The sequence below is a fragment of the Narcine bancroftii genome, chromosome 1, assembly GCF_036971445.1.
Source record: "Narcine bancroftii isolate sNarBan1 chromosome 1, sNarBan1.hap1, whole genome shotgun sequence".
Lineage (NCBI taxonomy): Eukaryota > Metazoa > Chordata > Chondrichthyes > Torpediniformes > Narcinidae > Narcine > Narcine bancroftii.
In genome coordinates this window covers 401,584,389-401,609,702 of record NC_091469.1, presented here as the reverse complement: position 1 = coordinate 401,609,702, position 25,314 = coordinate 401,584,389, and the positions used below count along the sequence as shown (strand labels likewise).

The 25,314-nt window shown below is 41.1% G+C and overlaps 1 protein-coding gene across 11 annotated transcripts in view; it reads left to right on the top strand.

Moving 5' to 3' along the window:
* Positions 1-25,314, top strand: part of crppa (CDP-L-ribitol pyrophosphorylase A) — a 326,889-nt gene that overhangs the window by 133,246 nt on the left and 168,329 nt on the right. For 10 of the 11 annotated variants that reach the window (XM_069913762.1, XM_069913763.1, XM_069913764.1 and 7 more), the window contains exon 8: positions 6,749-6,844. In XM_069913762.1, coding sequence (XP_069769863.1) covers positions 6,749-6,844 — 96 coding nt within the window. Of the gene's footprint in view, positions 1-6,748; positions 6,845-7,426; positions 7,502-25,314 lie in introns of all 11 variants that reach the window. The other variant, XM_069913770.1, reaches the window with a different exon arrangement.

Below are 25,314 nucleotides of genomic sequence, written 5' to 3'. Positions count from 1 at the left end.
ACCATGATTACCAGCCCCCCCACATCTCCATCGGGCACACAAAACTCAAAACGGTCAACCAGTTTACCTATCTCGGCTGCACCATTTCATCAGATGCAAGGATCGACAATGAGATAGACAACAGACTCGCCAAGGCAAATAGCGCCTTTGGAAGACTACACAAAAGAGTCTGGAAAAACAACCAACTGAAAAACCTCACAAAGATAAGCGTATACAGAGCCGTTGTCATATCCACACTCCTGTTCGGCTCCGAATCATGGGTCCTCTACCGGCACCACCTACGGCTCCTAGAACGCTTCCACCAGCGTTGTCTCCGCTCCATCCTCAACATCCATTGGAGCGCTTTCATCCCTAACGTCAAAGTACTCGAGATGGCAGAGGTCGACAGCATCGAGTCCACGCTGCTGAAGATCCAGCTGCGCTGGATGGGTCACGTCTCCAGAATGGAGGACCATCGCCTTCCCAAGATCGTGTTATATGGCGAGCTCTCCACTGGCCACCGTGACAGAGGTGCACCAAAGAAAAGGTACAAGGACTGCCTAAAGAAATCTCTTGGTGCCTGCCACATTGACCACCGCCAGTGGGCTGATATCGCCTCAAACCGTGCATCTTGGCGCCTCACAGTTTGGCGGGCAGCAACCTCCTTTGAAAAAGACCGCAGAGCCTACCTCACTGACAAAAGGCAGAGGAGGAAAAACCCAACACCCAACCCCAACCCACCAATTTTCCCCTGCAACCGCTGCAATCGTGTCTGCCTGTCCCGCATCGGACTTGTCAGCCACAAACGAGCCTGCAGCTGACGTGGACTTTTTACCCCCTCCATAAATCTTCGTCCGCGAAGCCAAGCCAAAGAAAAAAAGATAGGAGAAGGTCACTCCGATATAAAACCTACGACCCAAGGACCTCGCTGCCACGTCCCAGCTTGCTTGGCCACGGCACACGAACCATGGGTGTAAAGGGTGGGGCCAGTACTGCGCACATTGCACTCCACCTAAAAGCTCCTTTGCGCAGGCCCGAGGACAGGTCCATGTCCTCCCCCCCCCAACCCAAAAGATGCACACAAACTCAAGCTAGCATGTTGGAGCATCAGAACCATGCTAGACAAGGCTGACAGCCACCGACCGAACATCGGTCTGCCCTCATCGCACATGAACTCCTCAGACTCGATATCGACATAGGCGCTCTCAGCGAAGTCCGCTTTGCAGATGTAGGCACCCTCCAAGAACACGGCGTGGGCTACACACTACTCGTCTGGCAAGCCTCAGGCTGAACGACGCCTATCTGGTGTTGGCTTCATGGTCAAGAACTCCATTGCCTCCAAACTCGAAAACTTCCCAACAGGCCACTCTGACCGGATCATGTCCATGCGACTCCCCCTTCAAAACAAGCGACGCACACTCTCATCAGTGTCTATGCTCCAACCCTTCAGGCGGAACCAGCAGAAAAGGACAAGTTCTACCCTGATCTGCGCAACCTCATCCAGCGCACCCCTACAGCCGACAAGGTTGTCATCCTTGGTAACTTCAATGCTCGCGTCGGCAAAGACTCAGAAACCTGGCCAGGAATCCTTGGCAAGCATGGTGTCGGCAAGTGCAATGACAACGGGCGCCTCCTGTTGGAACTCTGCGCGGAACAGCGGCTTGTCATTACTAACACCCTTTTCCATCAGAGAGACAGCCTGAAAACTACCTGGATGCATCCCCGATCCAAACACTGGCACCTCCTGGACTACATCCTGGTGCGAGAGAGAGACAAACAAGATGTGCTCCACACCAGGGTCATGCCCAGCTCGGAATGCCACACTGACCACCGGCTTGTTCGCTGCAAGCTCAACCTTCACTTCAAGCCAAAATTCAAAAACAGTGGAGCCCCCAGAAAGAGGTTCAATGTTGGAAACTTGCAGTCAGACGTAGTGAGAGGAAACTTCCAGGCAAACCTCCAAGCAATGCTCGATGATGCAAACTGCCTCACGGACACGTCTCCTGAAACCCTCTGGTATCAGTTCGGGTAAGTTGGCCAGAGTCTCCATGGAAAAAAATTAACATGGAAATACCATATGGGGTGTTTGCAACTCCCAAATTTTAAATATTGCTATTGGGTGGCCCAGTTGAAATTTGTCACTTCCCTCTTTGATGAAAGAGCAAGCCTTCATGGGTGGAAATTGAACTGCACTAATTTGGAGAGAGAGTAACCGAAGATCTCGTATATAAATGGGATACTAAATCTATTTCTGGTGGAAAAGAAGCACCTCTAACAAAGCATATTTTGAATAGTTAGTATAAATTGAATAATTTAATTGGAACAAGGGAAAAAAATATCTCCAAAAATGCCCTTGATTGTAATAGATTAATTCCTTTAATAATGGATAATAAAATTCTACATACACGATCCTGTAAAGGGATCAGGTATGTGGAAGATTGTTATCTGCAAGGGATATTAATACCATTTGAACTGTTAGAAAATAAATATAATATTCATGACCAAGTTCTTGATCGTAGATGTCCGAGCCACTGAACTGTACTTGTTTAGATCTATTACAATGTTTTCATTCAGCACGAGGAGGATCGTGGTCTTCAATCTACTTTGCTGCATAAATCCTGGCTGATGTACTTTTTCTTTTAACCCTATTCTCTGCTTTATCTCTATTGTCTTTGATGGAGGACATGTCTTAGTTGCTGTCTTTGATCGGGAATAATTTTGAGCCTGGCATTTTTAAGTTGGAAGGTATGGTTTTTGCTTCTATCAAATTGGAATTTGATGAAAAAAAAAGCTGGGAGTAAGTTGGCACTTTTAACTGATTGTTCATTAGTCAACGTTGTCCAATACTTTAATGTGATTGGGAGACTTGATGAATATGAAAGGATGAAGGGTTTGGAGAGAATAGATGGTGGTGATTGATTCTTTTGGTGGAGGGGTTTAGAAACAAAGGTCACAACCACAAAATTAGAGGAAGGGAGTTGTGAGCAAATGCCTTGCACATGGTTTCAATATGGAATACACTGATTGCATATGCCACGAAGGCAGTTTCTATTGTGTCTTTCAAGAGTAAATTAGATTAATTTATGGTCAATAAAAACTTGTCTTGGTAGAAAGAGCTGAGGAAGTGCAGTTTAAGTGTCCCTCTGCTGGAAGTCAACATGCACATGATGGAAAGGAACCAATAATCTTGAAACTGATTCCCATTCTGAATGTTCTCAGCATAGACACTGGCCAACAAGGTGAAGATGAGTTTGGACTGCCAATCTTTTGGAGGAGGAAAGAAGAATAATGCAGGCAAAAGCCAGAAATGAGAAACTGTTGAAAAGGGCAGGAAATTTTCAATTTCAACTTGGGTGAATTGTCATGTATTTGTGATGAACCGCTTGAAATCTTAGCAGAACCATTGGAGTCTGCAGGCACTTGGGTGACGAACCTTGATCAAAAGCAAACTGCTGAGAGATTTAATGACTGTACTCTGCTGGGATAGACTGATGGGCAAATGGATCCTTCCCAGTTATATGCATGACAAGAAGCGGTAGGATACTTCATGACCTACTAAGCAAAGACAACCCAGCTGAAATGACAAACTGGCTGCCTGAGGAGTCCTTGCACAAGTATTTTAGAATGCCAAAACGGATCTGTGAACTGTGGGAATATTTCCTCAAGATTGCTCTAGTGATTGAGGCCATATCCCTGTCGAAATTATACTAAAACATCCCAGCAGTTCTGGAACAATTCTTGGAGTAACAGGAATTAAGCCTCAGATTAACATTATTTAATGAGGGGAGATTCTCTGGAGATGCCAATGGTTTGAGAAAAAATGCATGACAGATGAGGTCACTAGGAAAGTAAACAGGATGACCTGAAGCCAGAAAAAAGCTTTGTAGAAATCATTTTAAATTTTCAAAAACAATAAATGTACAAAAGCTTTAAATTAATCTGGTGAAGGAAGGGGAAAAGAAATCCCTTTCCTCATGGTTGATGCTTGAAGCAAGGTGGTCGTGATACAGCGTGCTAATTTATATGGCAAAACCTAGCACAAATGCGGATGTAGGAATCATAATGGGAATAAGTTAACTAAAGTGTGATGAAATGTGACATTTGGAAGTTGAGTGGTGCAGTCAAATTTCACACAGGTGTAGGTCTTATAAATACAATGTGTAAAAGTTTTGTGATGTGTTCCATAACTGAACAGCTTTGACTGGGAGCCAGTGTTTCATGCTGGTGTGTTGGATTTAGACATGAACCAAGCCTGAACAGTTTTGAGTTGACCTCAAAGATGAGTTTCTAAGCTACATTCCTATAACAAATAGTTCAGGTTTATGGATCATTGGGATCTCCTTTGGGGAAGGTATTACTTTTACACATTGTATTTATAAGACCTACACCTGTGTGAAATTTGACTGCACCACTCGACTTCCAATTCTCACATTTCATCACACTTTAGTTAACTTATCCCCTGTACAAAAAGTGTGGGTTGCACCTGAACTGGAGAGGACCCAATGTCCTTGCAGGCAGGTTTGCTAGAGCTCTTGGGGAGGGTTTAAACTAGCCAGGCACAGAGATAGGAACCAGAGTGTTGGGCCATATGATGGAGCAATGGGTGGAATGGTAGATGCTATGTGTCGTGAGACGTGAAGGAGTAAATTTGACTTGTTGAAACGAGCATACTTTAATACAAGAGGTATGAGGAATAGAGCAGATTGAACTGCAAACTCCAAGACCTGGGGCTCAACACCCCACTGTGTAATTGGATCCTGGATTTCCTCATCTCCAAACCACAATCAATGAAGATTGATAAGAATATCTTCTCCACAATCTCCATCAGTACTGGAGTATCACAGGGTTGCATTCTTATCTGCCTACTGTATGACGGTGTGGATTAATACAACAACAACACATTTACAAATTTCTACCCTTGTCATTGGTCCCGACATGGACTACAACATCTGATTGCTCACCATCCCTTCTGAGAATGCTGTGAAGTCTTTGATATCTCAGACTCTGGCACCAGGGAGGCAAAATACCATCTGGGAATCACAATTCCTTCCACAGAATCTCGTATCTGTCCTCCTAACTATGGAATCCCCTATCTCTACAGCTCATCTCTCTCCTCCCTTTCCCCCTTAGCCGCTAGACCAGACTCCATGCCAGAGACCTGATCACTGTAGCTTGTCACTTGTTGGTCGTAACCTCTCCCGCCCCCGCCAACAGAATCCAATGTTGTATTGAAAGGAACGGCCGCAGGAGTGCCCTGCACTGGCTGCCTATTCTTTTTCCCTCTCCCAACTGTCACCCAGTTACCGTCCTCCTGCCTCCTGTTAGGTCTGCTTTGTTCATGAATGAGTGAGACAAACACCAGGCTGAGTCGAAATCAGGGTTCTTTGTTCTTTATTACCGGATTGTAACACTTGCGACTAAACATGTTAGTCGGAGAATGCATTCTGCCGTTATCAGCAAAATGGTGATTTTTTATACCCTTGGATATGTGCTTAGAACATCATCATATCATTACTTGTCCAATGACTAAAACTGTTGCTATCCTTTCCCTGCTAGCTTCCTGCCTCTCAATCCATCAATGTCTCTCTTATCTTGTAAGTACAAGGATGCATTCACATCTTGTTACAGCCCTGTACATTCCCATCTCATGATGTTTTACCTAACAGGAGTACAAGGACACCTCCCCTTCTTGTTACTGCCCTGTACAGGGTAACTCCCTACACATTCCCATCTCATGATGTTTTACCTTACACTCCTCAGAGTGATAGCATCCCTTAAACTCTCCCATCAGTCTCCTGATTGATTTGGAGTTCATCCAACTCCAGCTCTAATTCCTTAACTCAGTTTGTCAGGAGCTCCAGCTGGATGCATGTCTCGCAGGTGAAGTCACTAGGGAACCTGCTGATCTTCCTGATGACTCACATTCTTCAAGAGGAGCATTCCCCTGCCTTGGCTGCCATTCCCATTGTCTATGACTAGAGGAAACAATATGTAAGATAAATAAAAACCTGCCCTTACCTGTGCCTACCTGCTGTATCCTTTTTGTTCCTTGAACAGGGTGGCCCTTACTTACTTCAACTCTTGCACTACCACCTCAACCCCAACTTGCCAAAGCCTTTTGAGTCAAAACCTTACCACTAAGACTCAGACCACTCTATCAATGACTGCTCGCTCGATATGGGGAAAAAAACTGCAATTTGGAAGTCAGATTGGCCACAAAATCGCTGAGGTCACAAAGGGGACATTTGTGCATTTGTGAGGGCATTACAAGGCAGAACTGGTGGTGTGATGTTATTTTTCTGGAAAACTCTCAAAATCTCCCTTGGTTATCCACAACCATTTGTGTGGCAAAATTCAAGAATATTGGAATGAGAACCTGATTTTAGTGAATACGGGTTCCAGCTTGGAGTCTGTTTACTTTTGATAACATATAATAGTTTTCATGGCTCTTCGGGGTAGTTTGAAGTTGAGGATTTGGAGGGAAGGCAAGAGTTGTCTTATCTCAAAAGACCTCCTATAATATTTTCCCAGATGTTCTGTGCAGGCCATTACATAATCAAATGTGGCTGGGGAATAGATTAAAGTTGGATATCAGTGAAACATATAGAAAATATTATTTCACCTCTGGTTTTCTGCTATTCTTGGGAAAAGTATTGACGATGTTTTCATGTATGATTTTTCAGAACACCAAGTGTTTCAACTTCTGTTTCGAGTATTGCTTTTGACATATTTTCCTTTCCTTCAGTGCATTGTTTCTTGTCTTGAACAGGTCAACAACTTCAAAATACTCGAGGAAATTGTGCAGCTGGTGGAAGCAATTGAAAATGTTAAGCTTTCAGCTTTATATCCTGTGGTTATCACTGTGGTAGGTACACGAACACAAGAGCACTGTATTCCCTGTAGAAACTTGTCTGGTTTACTTTTTAATCTGTTGAATTTACTGTTAAAGTTGCTCATGAATAGAAAGGAATATGGCAATGTGTAAAATATTTGTATGTTAACAGGACAAGATTTCAATAAAAGGTAAGGAAAGTTGGAAATTATGTTCAGAATATTAAAAGACAGTTCAGGATAGAAAGAGTATCTTGATCACACAGTTGCTTTGAAAGATAAAGTGAGAAATTTGTCATTGTGTGATCTAATATTTCATTTTCAGTGTAATTCTGTTATCTGGCAATTCTATTTAGAGTTGTGCTTTATAGTATTGTATTAAAATGCACTGTCACTGACCAGTAGTTTTTTCTGAATCAATGGTCTGCACCGAAACAATTCTCAATTGGTGATTCCCTTTCAAATGGCTGGATTGTAGAGTTATTCTGATTGTCTCTTTCTGGAGTAACTTTAGCTAACTGAAGCACAAACCCCTTTTGTTTCATGAATCTCAAATAGCAACAGTCTTTGAGCCGAGCAATGGTCCCTGAGAACTATTATTTGCCTCCAATTACAGAGAAATGAGCACATACTCCAGCAGATAATTCCAAGAACTAGGTCATCCAGCAGCCTGGGAGAGTTGAAGTGACAAGTAAGTGTGATGGTGACATGACAGGATAAGAAGAGGCAGGCATTTCTGGAATTTTCGGCACTCTCAGTCTGGTTTTGAGTGTTGAGTGTCAGCACTTCAGAAATGAAGGAAAATCACAGACTGCAGAAGGCTGTTGACTCTCTTTTGACACTTTGTATTGACGGATGTTTCTGTGGTTTCCTGTTCAAGCCATGCATTTGGATTGCCTTCCTTATGCCAGTTTGAATTATATCATTGAGAAAATAAATACATTTTTAATGGGAGTTGGGGGTGGGGGGGGGGGGGGATGGAGGAGGGGAGGGAAGTAAAGGGACAGCTAAAATCCTCATGTGGTAACTGTATAGGAACAAAAAGTGCTGCAACCAGGATTTTTGGAATCATAGAAACATAGAACATAGAAACATAGAAGATAGGAGCAGGAGGAGGTCATTCGACCCTTCGAGCCTGCTCCGCCATTCAACGAGATCATGGCTGATCTTAAAGTTCAGTACCCCGTCCCCGCCTTCTCTCTGTAACCTTTAATACCCTTATACTGAAGAAATAGATTTAATTCCCTCTTAAATATATTTAATGAACCTGCCTCTACTGCCCTCTGTGGCAATGAATTCCACAGATTCACCACCCTCTGGGTAAAGAAATTCCTCCTCATCTCGGTCCTAAATGGTTTGCCTATTATCCTCAAACCATGGCCCCGGGTTCTGGATTTTCCCATCATTGGAAACATCCCATCTGCATCCATTCTGTCCAGTCCTGCCAGAATTTTATAGGTCTCTATGAGATCCCCTTTCAATCTTCTAAACTCCAGCGAGTACAATCCAAATTTGCGCAATCTTTCCTCATAAGTCATTCCTGCCATTCCAGGTATCCGCCTGGTGAATCGCCTCTGCACTCCCTCCATTGCAAGAACATCCTTCCTTAGATAAGGTGACCAAAACTGCACACAACACTCCAGGTGTGGTCTCACTAAGGCCCTGTAAAGCTGCAGTAAGGTATCCTTGTTCCTATACTCAAACCCTCTTGATATGAAGGCCAACATACCATTTGCCTTTTTAACCGCCTGCTGTACCTGCATGCTCACCTTCAGAGACTGGTGTACAAGTACCCCTAGGTCTCTCTGCACTTCCCCATCTCTTAATCTATTGCCATTCAAATAGTAATCTGCCCTCCGGTTTGTATTACCAAAGTGGATAACCTCACATTTATCCACATTGGAGTGCATTTGCCATGTATCTGCCCAGTCCCTCAATTTATCCAAATCACACTGGAGCTTCCTTCCTGACCCCCTCTTCCGTGCACACAACCCCTCCTAGCTTAGTGTCATCTGCAAATTTGGAGATATTACATCCAATCCCCTCATCCAGATCATTAATGTAAATTGTGAACAGCTGGGGTCCCAGTACAGATCCCTGTGGCACCCCACTGGTCACCGCCTGCCACTCAGAAAATGAGCCATTTATCCCAACTCTCTGTCTTCTACCTGCCAACCAGTTCTCAATCCACATCAATACTTTGCCCCCAATCCCATGAGCCTTGATTTTGGAAGCCAGTCGTTTATGCGGGACCTTATCGAAGGCCTTTTGGAAGTCCAGGTACACCACATCCACTGGCTCTCCCCCATCTATTTTACCTGTCACCATCTCAAAGAATTCCAATAGATTTGTCAAGCACGATTTACCTTTTGTAAATCCATTTTGACTCCGTCCGATCCCTTCTCTGCTAGTCATATGCTCCGCTATTACATCCTTAATAGTGGATTCCATCATTTTGCCCACTACTGATGTAAGGCTCACAGGCCTATAATTCCCCGCTTTTTCTCTACCCACCTTTTTAAATAGTGGGGTAACATCAGCTACCCTCCAATCCATGGGTACTGATCCTGAGTCTATCGAGTTCTGGAAAATCATTCTTAAAGCATCTGCTATCTGAATGGCCACTTCCTTAAGTACCTTAGGATGTAGATTATCAGGCCCTTGGGATTTATCTGCCTTCAATCCCATCAATTTCCCCAAGACCATGTCCTTAGAGATACTGATTTCTTTCAGTTCCTCCCTTGCATTAGTCTCTATGTTTCCCAACATCCTTGGGAGGTTATTTGTATCCTCTCTTGTAAAAACAGAACTAAAGTAAGAATTTAATTGGTCTGCCATTTCCTTATTCCCCATTATATATTCCCCTGATTCCGACTGCAAGGGACCTACTCTGGATTTCACCAATCTTTTCCTCTTGACATATTTATAAAAGCTTTTGCAGTCGGTTTTTATATTTGCCGCAAGCTTACTTTCGTAATTTATTTTTGCTCTCTTGATGAATCCCTTTGTCCTCCTTTGGTGCATCTTGAACTGCTCCCAGTCTTCGGTTGAGGTACTTTTTTGGGCCAATTGATATGCTCTCTCTTTGGACCTAATGTTGTCTCTAATTTCCCTTGTTATCCACGCTTGAGTCACCTTTTTTGGTTTATTTTTATGCCAAACCGGTATAAACGATTTTTGCAATTTCTCCATTAGATCTGTGAATGCTTTCCATTGTCTATCCACAGTCAACTCCCCCATAAACACCACCCAATCAATCTTACTCAACTCCCATCTCACACCATCATAATTCCCTTTATTTAAATTCAGGACCTTAGTCTCGGTTTTAATTTCATCACTCTCCATGTCGAGTGAGAATTCGATCATATTGTGATCACTCCTACCCGAAGGGCCTCGTACAACAAGATTGTTGATTAGCTCCTTATCATTGCATAATACCCAATCTAAAATGGCCTGCTCCCGAGTTGGCTCCTCAACATATTGGTCTAGATAACCGTCCCGTAATCATTCTAGGAATTCCTCCTCCTCAGTATTTTTACAAATTTGGCTAGTCCAATCTATATGCAAATTAAAGTCTCCCATGATGACAGCTGTTCCCTGATTGCACGCTTTTCTAATTTTTCTTTTAATGAATAAATTGAAGAAAAAAAAACCTATAAACTAATCTAACCCCTCCTTCAAATCAAGGTTACTTGTAGATTAAAAAAAAAGTGTAACTGGATCAGATCGTTACCTTCAGAAGCTAATCGGAGCATCGCCAGAGCAACCTAATAGCCTAAAACTGCCAACCATGATAATATTCTATGAAAGGACCTCATATCTTTTCAAATTGAAACTTTTTGTCTTTGATATTGTATCTATTTTATTTTCCAAACTTAAATATGCCATTGCATCATGTAGCCATTACATCATTTAGCCACTACCCATGAGGCGGTAGAAGTTCATCTTTCCACTGTCTTAAAACCCCTCATCTGGCTATCAGCTAACTAAAAGCTAAAGCCTTCTCTTGAGATACAGACAAAGATATAGTTGGATTGCGAATAAAGCCAAACAAGGCAATTAAAGGGCATGGATCTGTTTTACTCTTAAAAATCATTGATAAAGATTGAAAAATTTTTCTCCACAATCTTCCTAATTTGGGACATTTCAAAACACGTGGATTAGTGAATCCTCTAAAATTTTACACCTTTCATACAATGGATCTAGATGTGCATAAAAATGAGGAAATTTAAGTTTAGACATATATATTCTGTGTAACACTTTAAATTGTAATAAACAAAATGACAAATCATTAATCAAACTAAGAATGGAAAGCCAGTCCACATCTGAAAAAGTTACATTAAGATCCTGTTCCCAATCATTTTTAATCTTAACCATTTTAATATTAACCATTGAGGTTATTTTAAATCCAATAAATTATTATAAATACGTGATATTAACCCACTGTGAACAAACTGCAAATTTAAAAAAAAAAAAAATTATTTGAGTCTTCAATTTGAGGGAAATCTTGTAGCTTTGATTGGACAAAATGTCTAATTTGCAAAATATCTAAAAAATTCTTATAGATTAATAAATATTTGTGTCTGAAATTTTTTTTTGTTTCATAATACAAATTGATTAGTTGGAGTTGATATATGATACAATATGATACAATATTAATATTAATTGATATTTTACCAAGTTATGAGCAGATTGCTTACTAAGTAATCATGTGATTTTCATTTTTAATCTTAATAGTAATTAACAATTAATAATGATAGTGGGAAACTGTTAATTAGAGTATTTTTACCAGATATTTCCTTCTATTATGTCAATGCAACATGTATTATGAGAGCATTATATTGAACTCAATAAAAATATTTTAAAAAGAAAGAGCAAATGAAAAAGTTTGACCCCTTCAAGGCAGTAAACTCTGGATTAATCTCGTTTGTACAATAACATGAATTGTATGATGAAACAAGTTAATGCATGACAGGGAAAATCGTGCTGAAAGAGGACTTAATGTTTGGGTAAACAACATTTATTTCAAAGATGACATAAGATTTGGAAATATAGCAATGAAGAGTGCAGGTACATATCTCTGCAGGCAAACAAATGCAGATGAAGCTTCAGGCAGAGAAGTGCAAGTTGACATGATTTTGAGTAGAGAATGAGGAAAGGCAATAGAAATTAAATTGTACCTCTTGAGGACAAAAGCAGTTGTGAGTAGTTCTGATCGCAATGCGATAGTGAAGATGTTGTTGCACTGGAGCAAGTGCAGAGGAGATTCATCAGCATATTGCCTGGATTGAAGGACTTCAGTTTTAGAGAGAGAGTGGATATGATGGATTTGTTTCCCCAGGTGCAAAAGGGCCTGGGGTCACCTGGTATATATGTAATGTTAGAAGAGGTAATGTTAGAGTGAATAGACAAAATATTTTCCCATGGTAGGGATATCAAAAAGGGGATTCATTTTAAGATGAGAGGAAGGGGTTTTAGGAGGACCTTTGGGGATACATTTTTTTAAACCTAGTGGTTATCCAGCATGGGCTGTCCGAAGTGATGGTGGAATTATAGACACCTGAAAACAGATTAGAAGTCATTAGATGTCATTTGGGCAATTGGGTTTAATGTACATGGGCAAAAACTGCCTAGCCCACAAGAAAAAGAATCTCAGGGTTGTTGGTGATGTCATGAATGTACTCTGACAACCAACATGAACTTTGAACAAATGAGCAATCCTGGTGACATAAGGCGCATGTGGCAAAGTATTTAAAATGAAAAGGGACTACGTTAACCCTGCGAGTCAGTGAAAATTACTTCTCCCTTCATGACTTGCTGAGCACCTTCTACTGTTATGTCGTAGACCAGCAGCAATAGAAATTCATCAAGACCGTGTTATTGTCTTTCTTTTGAAAAAATATCAATAACTACTTACATGTTTGTTAATCAACCCCAATTATGTGTGAATATACACTGGTATGTGTGTATGTTGGATATCCAAACTATTACTGCTTAGGCACAATTTTGGAAAGTCATTCCAAAGTTTAGCCTTAGAAATCCTGTGTTTGAAACACAGACTCTTCAACTGATACCAATAAATAATCACAGAAGAGGTGGAAGAGACTGAGTGCCCGGACTGCTGAAAACTCATGAATCCTTCTCGAGTTTCTTGCTGAGAAATATTCTTTCAGATCAACAGTTGTCACAATCACAACACCCCTTTTCCTTGCGTAGGAGAAACAAAATGCGTGATTTCCTCGATGGCTCCAAAACCCAGGTACAGGTTGATTGAAATGACCATTCCTTTGGCCACAGTGTGGTTCAATAATTCCCCTGACAGGGAGAATCAACCAAATTGTCAATTTCACACAAAATCTCTCCACTCAGTGTTCCATAAAATGGATAGTGGTCAATAATAAAATGCTGCTTCCTTCAGTGTCGCACTGAAATTACTCTCTCTCCTGGATAAAGCAAATGTTATTTTTTTCCCTCTCCAGAGTACCTACTTTGGGTAGAGTCTGGACTAGCTGTTGACACCCAGTCTCTCCACAGCTGTGAATGGTTGCAGCCAGTATTAGCCCTTAAAGTGATACTCACTACAAGAAACGGGAGCTCTTAATACTAAGTATGGTTTGATGCAGAAAACAACATGTCACCAAAGAAAGAGTGAAACACAAAAGTCTGCAGACACTGTTATTGAAGTAAAAACATAATGATGGAGAAACTCAGCAGGTCAAATAGTGTTCTTTATATAGCAAAGTTAATGTTGGATAACATTAACATAACCAATGTTTCGGGCTTAAGTCCTTCATGCCTTGATGAAGAGCTCAAATCCAAAACGTTGCTTTTGTATCTTTATCTTTGCTATTTAAGGTATATTGTTCAACCCGCTGAATTTTCCCAGCATTTGTGTTTTTACTATCACCAAAGAAAGCCCCATCCCCCCCGCCCTTGATGAACAGGCACCAGTAGCAGCTGAGGTAAGGAGGATCATATCCAGGGTGAACCCACACAAAGCAGCAGGACCAGATAACATCCTAGGTCAGGGGCTGAGGGACTGTGTGGAACATCTGACTGAGCTCCGAATATCTCACTCAAGCAATTGATTTTCCCTGCAGGATTCAAAGCTACCACCAATATCTCAGTCCCTAAGATATCAATGGTAACTGGACTAACTGAGTACCATCCAGTGGTACTGAACTCCATGATCATTAAGTGCTTTAGTGACTGGTAATGGAGCACATCAAGGTCTACCCATTTGCATCAGTCGACCATTCCAGTTTGCCTATCAGCCAAACTAATCCACAGATGATGCAATAGCTTTGACCCTCCACTCTGTCCTGTCCCACTTAGAGAATGATGTCTCATTGTTCATTGACCAGCTTGATGTTCAACACAGTCAAACCTCAGAGGCTTGTGGATAAATTGTCCATGCTGGGAATCAGTACTCCACTCTGCAACTGCATCCTGGACTTCTGAGCTGAAAAAAAAACACACTAAAATGCTGGAGGAACTCAGTTGGTCTTTTCACCCTCCATAGGAGACAAAGATATTTTAGGCCTGACCCCTTGAAGAAAGGCTCAATATATCTTTATCTCCTATAGAGGCTGAAAAGACTGGCTGAGTTCCTCCAGTGTTTTGGTGTGTTTTTACTACAATCGCTGTGTCTGCAGACTTTAATGTTTCACTCTTCTGAACTGAAAGACCACAGTCTGTCCTTGTTGGCAGCAAAACCTCAAGCCCCATCTCACTGAGCACTATAGTTCACACTGCCAGGTTCAGCTCCAACAGAACCATCAAGTTTGCGAATGACACAACATAGTTGGCCTCATCAGCAACAACGATGAGTTGTCTTACACAGAGGATTTTGATAGGCTCATTCAATGGTGCAAGAGCAACAACATGAATCTCAAAGTGAACAAGACAAAGGAGATAAATGTGTACTTCAGGAGGATGAAGGACCACTCCTCACTACGTATCAATGGCTCCATCATAGAAAGGGTGGGGAGCACCAAGTTGCTTGCCATCTAATTCAATGACAACCTGTCCTGGACCCACAACACCACCTCATTAATCAGGAAGTTGCAGGCCACCATCCTAACAATGTTCTAAAGGAGCAGAATGGAGAATGTCCTGGCATACCACACCATAGTGTGGTATGGCAGTTGCAAAGTATCAGGAGGTCAATGCGGAGAGTAATTAAAACTGATGAGAAGATTATTGGAGTCACCCTCTGTTGGCAACAGTGGTTTTCATACTTTTTCTTCCCACTCACATACCACCTTAAATAATCCCTTACTTCACAGAGCACCTATGGCAGATGCATTACTTAAAGTGGTATGTGAGTGGAAAGAAAGTTTGAAAACCACTGATCTACAGGGACCGGCACTTACAGTGCTCAGAGAATCATTGAGAACCCTTACCAGCCAGCCAGGAAGATGTACAGGAGCATAATCACAGGCACTGAGACTGTTGAACAATTTGAGAATCCTGTAAATTACACACCACACACACACGTACTGTTGCAAGCCTCTTTTTTTAAGTAGGTTACTTTGGGGGTTGGAACAGGGTGAAAAACCCTCACAGATTTCATAATTACATGTTTACAGATGTAGAAGCATCTGAGTCCAAGCCATTAACAGAGTTTCAATTAAGAACCAGAACAATGGATTGTTTAGCCAAGGAAAAGGCATCTATTCAAAGAGAAATCATCTGATTATTGAGTCTTTTTTTGGGGGCATTGAAACTGAAACAAGTATTGATCAAGCAAGTGATTTAAAAACAGTTGAAATGGCTCTGTGAAATGGACACTTCTGCTGTTTCTCTTTGTTAGGGAAAACAGTGAACCACCATGACCATTGTAATGGTCATTTTTGATTGACCCATGTCTGAGTAAAATAAGCAAGAGAATTGCTTCATTGGATCATGACCATTCTGATGGTCATTTCTACTGACCCTTACCTGGGTTCTTGAAAGCATTGTGAAAGTCACAAGTTTCATTTCCCTTATGCAAGGAAGAGGTCAGTTATGACAATCATTCATATGAAAGAATATTTCCCTGGAAGCAATTGACAAATATTTATGAATTAAAGGCAGTCTGATGATTTACTCACCTACTTTGTAATTACTTCTGAACAACAGTGTAAAGGTTCTGAGTTTCAACGAAGGATTTCTAAGACTGAGTTTCTGGAATTTACTTTCCAGAATTGTGTCTAAGCTGTAATGGTTTGGGTAATCCACATACACACAACACCTACTCATATGTAAATTTGAACATAGTTGGGGTTAAGTTTAGATTTATGTAAGATGTAATATTATTAGAATTATTAATAAAGATATTGTTTTAAAAATGGCATTGTCTTGGTGAATTTCTTTTGCTGCTAGTCTATGATGTGACAAATTGGGGACTTGTCTGAAATCTAATCAAAATTAGACCTTACTGATCAATTGATTTTCAAACCCAATTAAAAGGCTTGTGTGTGTGGAAAAATAGCAGCAATGGATATTAATAAATTTTTGGGATTGCCATCCTATGCAGATTTGCAGAGGGCAAAAAAGATCGAGTTAGTGACTTGCCCATACGTTTGAACTTAACCTGGTAAACCAGTCGATGAAAGAAACAGAGATCCAGAGAATTATTGTTGAACACTATATAAAAGCAGGGACATTTGGAGAGGAGGAGTTGAAACAATTTCCAGAGAGTAAATCCCATGAGCAGCAGTTATAGTTGGGTCGGTTTGTACTAGAAAAATGTAGATTTGAGTTTGAGAGAGAACAAAAGTAGCTTGAGCTACATGCACTGGAGATGGGGTTTGAAAAAAGTAGATTTGGGGCGAAGGAAGCAGAGAAGCAAAAGGAGTTTGGAAGAGAGGAGAAGGAGATCCACCTTCGGATCCTTGTGAGAGGTTTATGACTAGTAGAGAAGTTTATGACTAGTAGAGAGGTGAAGGTAGTTCCTTCATTTAATGAGGCTGAGATTGATAAATACTTCTGGCATTTTGAGAAAGTTCCTAAGAGTTTAAAGTGGCCAAAAGACCATTGGTCCTTCATGTTGCAAAGCAAGATTAAACAGAAGGCTCAGCAAGCTTACTCTGCCCTTGTAATCCCACAAACTGTTGATTATGATCCTGTAAAGCAAGCTGTGGTTAAGGCTTATGAATTGGTTCCAGAAGCTTATAGGCAAAAAATCAAGAATCTGAGAAAATCGTTGTACCAGTCTTATACAGATTTTGCATATGACAAAGCTGTGTGCTCTGACCAATGGTGCACAACAAAAGAGATATGATATCTATGATAAACAAAGAATTGGTGTTAGTTTAGGAAATTAAAACGTGCATTCCAAATGACAAAAAAAAAGCATATTTAGATGAAAAAAGAGTGAAAATGTGGCAGGAATCTGCTAAATTAGCGGATTAATATGCTTAAGCCCAGACGTTTTTAAAAAAAAATCATTTGTATCAATATAAAATACAAATTCAGTAATAATAGTAACTTAATAAATGATAAAATAAATTTTCTCCCCAACCCCCCATCCAAAAGAAAGAAAAAAAGAAAAAGAACATCTACTTCTACATATATAATATCATTAACATATATAATATTCATTGACTGTTTTTTTATAATTACTAATTGAGAAGGATGGACAAAGTGGAGGATGTGGATGAACTTTTCTTCATAAAATCCATATATGGTTCCCAAATTTTATAAAAGTTTCCAATTAGATTTCTTAAACTATAAGTATTTTTTTCTAAAGGTATTCAATTTTGCATTTCAATATGTCATCTTTCTAGTTTTACCAAATTCTCAGTTTTCCATGTTAACGCTATACATTTCTTTGCTGTCATTGTGGCTATATTTAAACATGTTTCTTGATATTTATCCAATTTCAATTTTATATCTTCATATATATTCCCAAGTAAAAATATTCTTGGGTCTTTTTGTATCTTTATCTTCATAATTTATCCTAACAGCTTTAACCCACAAGGTTAAATTTGCACCCAGTTGAATGTTCCAAAAGGGTAATATATACTATCCAAGTAAGTTAGAAAATAAATGGGGAAGTAGAGCTAGGGATAAAGAAGAAGGGAAACAAGAAAAAGAATAATCTTCGGATCCCCTTTATCCCTATTGTAAGGAACCTGGTCACATGATAGCAAATTGTTCTGATCTGAGGATAAAGAAAGAAAAGGAGGCAGCACCAGATTCCTGTATATAAAGAGATGAAACACACAGAAATAAAAAAAAATGTTCTGGACTCGCTGATAACGAAAGGGAGGAATTCAAATATTTTGTGTCAGTTGTTCACCAGGTTGTATTTTCCAAAGCCTCTGGGGATGAAATTTTGACCTTGGCCCATAGCATACCCTTGGGTGGAAGGAAAACTATATATAACATTATGAAATAATTCTATTGACCTAGTTTAGGAAAAGATGTTGTGACATTTTGCCAGACATGTCACATTTGTCAGGTTGTGGATAAACCCAATCAGGATCCCCCAGTGCCTCCTTTAAAACCTATTCCTGTTTTTTTGATGTACCCTTTTCTAAAGTTGTAGTTGGGTTAGGGTTAGGGTTAGGGTTACTACACGGTGATCGCTTCGTACTTAATTAAACCCAATAAACTCTCTGAATTGAATATATGCGGTGTATTTTATTTGGTACTCGTAAATGATGTCTCCTGGCCAATACATTTCATATCCCAACCCTCCGTGTGTCATGGTGTCGTCTCTAGAATTTAGCCATATATGGTTGGTCTTAGAATTAGGCTGGAAGAACCTGTTCTCTTGTGCTGTCTGAAGTAACCATGGTTTTGGGGTGAAATAGCGTGAATGAATTGTATGTGGGAGCCAGTTATGATAGCTAGACTTGTTAGCGAGCTGGGAAAACCCCTCTTTGCCCTTACTTGGTTTGGTTGTGTTAATTTTGGAGTCTAGATCCACTATAGTACCGCCCCTTGAATTATGAGCTATATCCTTGGCATGTAGTGGGAAGAACTCTACCTTTATCTTACGTATTCTGTAGTAGTCAAAGATATGATTGGACCGGGTTGAGCTAGTGTTTCCTATCATGAACTTTCTGAGTGTCCACGTGATCCCTCCTAAATACCACCCCTTTAAGTCTGTCCCGCCCTCCACTGCTGTCTTGGACTTGGTGCTTGTAACGCTGCCAATCTGGAGGTGGTCGTTATACGTCAGACGCATGTTGACTATTCCATTTTTACGTCTCCACCTGTATTGGTTACCGAGACGGCCCCTCCTCCATCTACATCGACCTGCACGTGTCCTTCCGTACCGCCTCCTGAACCGCCTATTTCCGATTGATTGCCCAAGACTAAAGCTGGGAATTAGTATTTGTTAACTGTCACGTGTGCAGACACCAGGTTTCGAGAAGCAATATCACTTATAAATATTAAGCTGAAACTGTGTCAAGTGCTCTTGTGAAATTTTTCACTTTATTTGGTTTGCCTGAAGAGGGAAGTAATTTTATGTCAGGGCTATTTTAACAGTTAGTTTATAAATTGCAACTTAAACAGATCATGTCGTCTGCATATTATCCAGAATCTCAAGGGGCCTTGGAGAGGTTCCATTCGACCCTAAAAACCATGATGAGGACCTATTGTTTTGCATCGATATTTATGCAGGAAACTGGCATAGTGAATAGGATGGAAAGGAAACAAATAGAACATATGGAGTTTAATTAGAAGGAGGTGCTTGTTGCCTTACAATGAATAAAGGAAGACAAATCCCCTGGACTGGATATGATATTCCCCCAAACCTTGAGGGAGACAAGTGCTGAAATTGCAGGGCGCCTGGCGGATATATTCAAAATGTCCTTAGTCATGGGAGAGGTGCCAGAGGATTGGAGGGTGGGTCATGTTCTCCTGCTGTTTAAGAAGGACGCCAAGAGTAAACCAGGCAATTATAAGCCAGTGAGCCTGATGCCAGTAGTATGTAAATAATTTGAAAGATTTCTGAGAGATAGGATATATAGTTATTTGGACTGTCATCAGCTGTTATTTGAATAGTCAGCATGGATTTGTACATGGTAGGTTGTGTTTAAGAAATCTTGTAGAGTTTTTTGAGTATGTTACCAAGAAGGTTGATGAGGTAAAGGCTATGGATGTTGCCTATATGGACTTCAGTAAGGCCTTTGACAAGGTTCCAATTGAGAGGTTAGTTCAGAAGGTTAGGATACTAGGTATACACAGAGAGGTTGAAAACTGGATTTGAAATTGACTTGGTGGAAGAAAACAGAGTGTGGTAGTGGATGGTTGCTCTCAGAATGTAGGTCTGTCAAGCAGACTGCCTCAGGGATCTGTGTTGGGACCATTATTGTTTGTTATCTATATAAATGACCTAGATGATAACGTGATCAGCAAGTTTGCTTATGACACAAAGATAAGAGGTGTTGTGGACTGTGAAGAAGATTTTCAAAACTTGCAGAGTGATCTGGACCAGCTGGGAAATTGGGCCAGTAAATGGCAGATGGAATTTAATGCAGATACGTGTGAGGTGTTGCACTTTGGAAGAGTGAATCAGGGTAGGACATACACAGTAAAGAGTGCAGAGGAGCAAAGAGATCTGGAAGTACATATACATTGTTCCCTGAAGGTGGTGTTGCATGTGGACAGGGTTGTTTTAAAAAGAGTTTTTGGCATCTTAACCTTTATAAATCAAAGTATTGAGTATAGAAGTTGGGATGTTATGTTGAAGTTATTCAAGTCATTATTGAGGCCACACTTAGAATATTGTGTGCAGTTCTGGTTGCCCAGCAGTGGGAAATATATCAATAAGTTTGAAAGAATGCTGAGAAAATTTACTAAGATGAATCTGGGTCTTCAGGAGTTGAGTTACCAGGAAAGATTAAACTGGTTAGAACTATACTCCTTGGAACGAAGAAGGATGAGGGGTTAGTTGATAGAAGTTTATAAGATTATGAGGGGTATAGACAGAGTAGATGTGAGTAGGATGTTTCCTCTCAGATTGGGGGAGATAAATACAAGAGATCATAATTTGGGGCTAAAAGGGTAGAGGTATAAGGGTAACATTAGGGGAAAGTTTTTCACTCAGAGAGTGGCAGGAGTGTGGAATGAACAGCCATCTGATATAGTGATTGCAGATTCAATCTTGAGTTTTAAAAATAAATTGGATCAATACATGGATGGGAAGGGTCTGGAGTTCTGGAATGAGAACAGGTCAGTTGGCATAGCTAGTTTTATTGGTTGGCGCAGACCAGAATGGTTGAATGGCCTGTTTTCTGTGCTGTAACATTCTATGGTTCTATGGTAAAACACAGAGTTGCCATGTAAACATGTTAAAACTTTATTTTGAATATTTGGTTTTTTGCAAAGGAGCTGCCTTCGCCAGAGGTACTGGTTATTGATAAAACGGAGGAGTTTAGTGATCATGAGATGCTACAAGCTGACACTCGTGAGGTTCACTTCAAACAAAACATTGTCACAGTTTGTTTAATTTGAATATTTCGAAGAATTTGGATGACAAGTTGTCTCATCTTCAGTCCAGGAAAAGGAACAAATGAAACAGCTACTTTTAAAATTTAGGAACCTGTTATCAGATGTGCCTAAGCAAACTTCAATAGCTTATCATGATGTTGATGTTGGAAAGTTTGAAAGTTCTGAATTTCAACACAGGATTTCTAACACTGAGGTTTGGGAATTGACTTTCCAGTGTCTAACCTAACTGAACTTTACCCCCACTATGCGCGAATCTATTTATATGAATGTGTGTCTAGCCAATTGCAGCTTGAGCATAATTCTGGAAAGTCATTCCAAAGTCAATATTAGAACTCCAGTGTTAACAAGAAGACTCTTAAACTGAGCAAAGAAATGAAAGCGAACGAGGTGGGAGAGATTGAGAGACAGACTGACACAAACTCATGAAATTTTTTTTTTTTAACTCATGAAACCTTGATGAGTTACTTCCAGAGCAAATGTCCTTTCAGACAAGTGGTAGTCACAACTCTCCTTTTCCTTTTCTAGTGGAACCAAAATGAATGAATCAGTCCAAAGTGACCTTCACAAATACAGTATTTTCTCTGCTTCCAAAAATACAAATTCTGGTCAATCAAAGTGACTTTTCCTTTAGTCAAGGTGGGATTCAATAAGCCCCCCTTCAAAATAACCTTTCCTTTGGTCACAGTGAGGTACACTAATTCCCTTTCAAAAATGACTGTTCCTTTGGCCACGGTGGGGATCAAAATCCTCCTGACAGGGAGAAGTGAACAAATTGTCTATTATCACACAGCCACTCCAGTACAGTATTCCTCAAAAGAACGGCTGATCCAAGTACTTCTTCTTTAAAAATGGCCCCTGATTAAACAATGTGCTGTTTCTTTAATATGTTGGTCACATGACTCTGCCCTTGTGTCCCTGGAACACTTCCTTGCTTTTCTTGAGAAGAAACAATTCTATCTGTTGTCAGCCCACAGTCATCTCCAAAGCTTGCAGGGTTTGCAGCTTGATTTGTTAGCTCTTTAAGTGACAGTCCCATTAAAATGGAAATAAAAGTGGCAGCATGTAATATCAGAATTGTGCCTAAGCTGTAATGGTTTGGGTAATCCACAGACACACACATACACATAGGTATATTTGCACATAGTACACACACACACACACACACACACACACACACACACACACACACACACTTGTTCATTCTTCGTATTCGAAGATGACCATGACTTCAAAATCAAATGGGAGATTGGTGGCTGTGGGTCCGAAAGTGACTGGTATGGCCAATCTGTGCCCACATGTGGGACACGTAGGTGGGTGCTGTCATGGCAGTGGATGCTGCTCGGGCCTTGTGCACAGCACGCTTTCGTTGCACCTCGGTGATGCGCCTCACTTCAGCTGCACGGGCTTCTGTCTTTCTGCGCCAAGCTGGGCGGTCAAGGGCCAACGTCTCCCACATGTTCATGTTGACATCCTAGCCTTTGAAGGACGCTTTCAGGCAGTCTTTGTAAAGTTTCTTCTGCCCCCTAACTGAGTGCTTGCCCTGATACAGTTCTCCATACTGCAGCTGTTTAGGCAATTGGCTGTTTGGCATTCTGACCACATGTCCAGCCCACCTGGCTTGGGCTTTCAGCAGGAGGGTGTAGATGCTGCAGAGCCCAGCTTGTTCCAGGATTTCCGTGTCGGGAACTTTGTCCAGCCACCTGATGAGGAGGAGTCTGCGGAGACAGCTCAGGAGAAAGTGGTTGAGCTGTTTGGCGTGTCTGCTGTAGACAGTCCAGGTCTCACTGGCATGAAGGAGAGTGGTAAGGACCACTGCAGAGTAGATCTTCAGCTTGGTGGTAAGGCTGAGTCCTCTCCACTCACAGACATTCTCAAGGAGTCTCCCAAAGGTGGCGCTGGCTTTGGCAATCCTTTGTTGGCCTCAGCGTCTATGTTCACTGCGCGAGAGAGTATGCTGCCCAGCTAGGTGAGGTTGTCGACTGCCTGGAGGTTCTGGCCCTTCACCATGATGCTCAGCTTCTGGTATGGCTTTCCTGGGTGCTGATAGTGAGACCAAAGTTGTCGCAGGCATGTGAGAAGCAGTTCATTTCACGCTGCATCTTCTGCTCTGTACTGGCGTTGAGTGCACAGTCATCTTGTTTGCTGAAGTCTCTGATGACAGTCTCTTGCACCTTTGAAATTGCCTGTAGGTGCCTGAGGTTGAACATCCTCTGTCAGTCCTGTTCCTGATGTTGATTCCTTCTTCGTAGTTACGGAAGGCATCTGTCAGCATGGCAGACAATACCATACTGAACAGAGTCGGGGCGAGAATGCAGCCTTGTTTGATGCCTTTTGTCACTGGGAAGGCCTCTGACTTGTCGCTGTCATCCAGAACTTTCACCATCATACCATCGTGGAACTGCTGGACAATTGTGATGAACTTGCTGGGGCAGCCAAACTTCTCCATGATCTTCCACAAGCCTTCTCTGCTAACCGCATCAAAGGCCTTGATTAGATCAACAAAGGTCACAAAGAGGTCACTGTGTTGCTCCTGGCATTTTTCCGAGAATTGGTGCATAGCAAAAATCATGTCCACGGTCCCACGTTCAGCACGGAAGCCACACTGACTTTCTGGGAGCAGACCTTGCTCAAGATGTTGGAGAAGGCGGTTGAGCAGGACGCAGGCCAGAATCTTCCCTGCAATGGACAAGAGGGAGATGCCTTGGTGGTTGTCGCAAGACTAGCGGTTGCCTTTCCTCTTGTAGATGTGGACTATCCTGGCATCTTTTAGCTGTTGTGGGACCTGTCCCTTTTACCACATGGACTGGAAGAGCTTTTGCATCATGGCAGGGCCTCTTGCTTTGTATACCTCAGAAGAGATTGCATCGAGTCCTGACACTTTGCCATAGGAGAGTTGTGCCTTCCTGACTTCATCTACTGTGGGGAGGCTGTCGAGGTTCTTGTTGATCTCTATCTGGTACCTGCGGGCAATGGCCTTGTTGTGATACATTTGTCATATTTGTCATTTGTGTGTGTGTGTGTGTGTGTGTGTGTGTGTGTGTGTGTGTGTGTGTGTGTGTGTGTGTGTGTGTGTGTGTCCTATCATCCGGAGGTGCACTGTTTTGTCAGGTTGTATATGTGCAATCAAATGACAATAAACTTGAATTTGATAATTTGAAATTCTCATTATAATTCAATAATTTAAATCTATTCCATCAACAGTGGACCAAGAACTCACTCTGTGGAGTAGCAGAGTATTTCTGAACAAATCCTCCTATTTTCCACATTTAGTTGTGTGCCTGTGGACTGCAAAAGCATTTTGTGGGACTGGAAGAAGTTAATGGCTTTAACATGAGTTTCCTGCATTGGAGAAGTTTTTTAAAGAATAGGCAGCTTATTTTTCTCTGGTGATGATACCATATGACCAATCCTTTCATTTTAAATTTTCCTTTTGTTTTCTGGTCATTTTTCTAAATGTTCCTCCATCTCTTTTTGATTTTGATTGGAGACATTGGTTTATGGTTCAGTTGTTTTGCCATGAACAACTATTACTATTTCCCCGAGGCTTGTTCCTTTGTGGTTCTTGTTCTTCCTATCTATCCTATATTTATGACAAATACCTGCTCACTTGACAGTTACATTGAAGCATTTTGCACAAGGAGCTATGAGAATTTAAACCTGTCTGTCAATTAACAATGTGTTCAAGTATTCTCTATTTTGAATTGGAACTAAATGATAGTAGCTTCAAAAAAATTAAATTAAACGTTTATACAAGTGCTCTCTTCCCACATCAACCTAATAGAACTATCTCACAATTCAAACCTATGTTGTTACAAGTTTAGAGGGTCCAGAAGGAAGTTTCTACTGTTGCTTTGGTAGTTGTTCTATTGGCATAAGGTGTGAAATTTGTTAGCACAGTAAGGACTTCAAGTTAGTAAATTGAGTGAAATGGTAAAATAAATTATTTGGGAAATCTTGCATTGTGTTAAACATGATGCTGGACAATGGCAAATTCTGTTGTGAGAACAGTCTAAGATTTAGAGTACAATTGAATCCGCAAATGTGGAGACA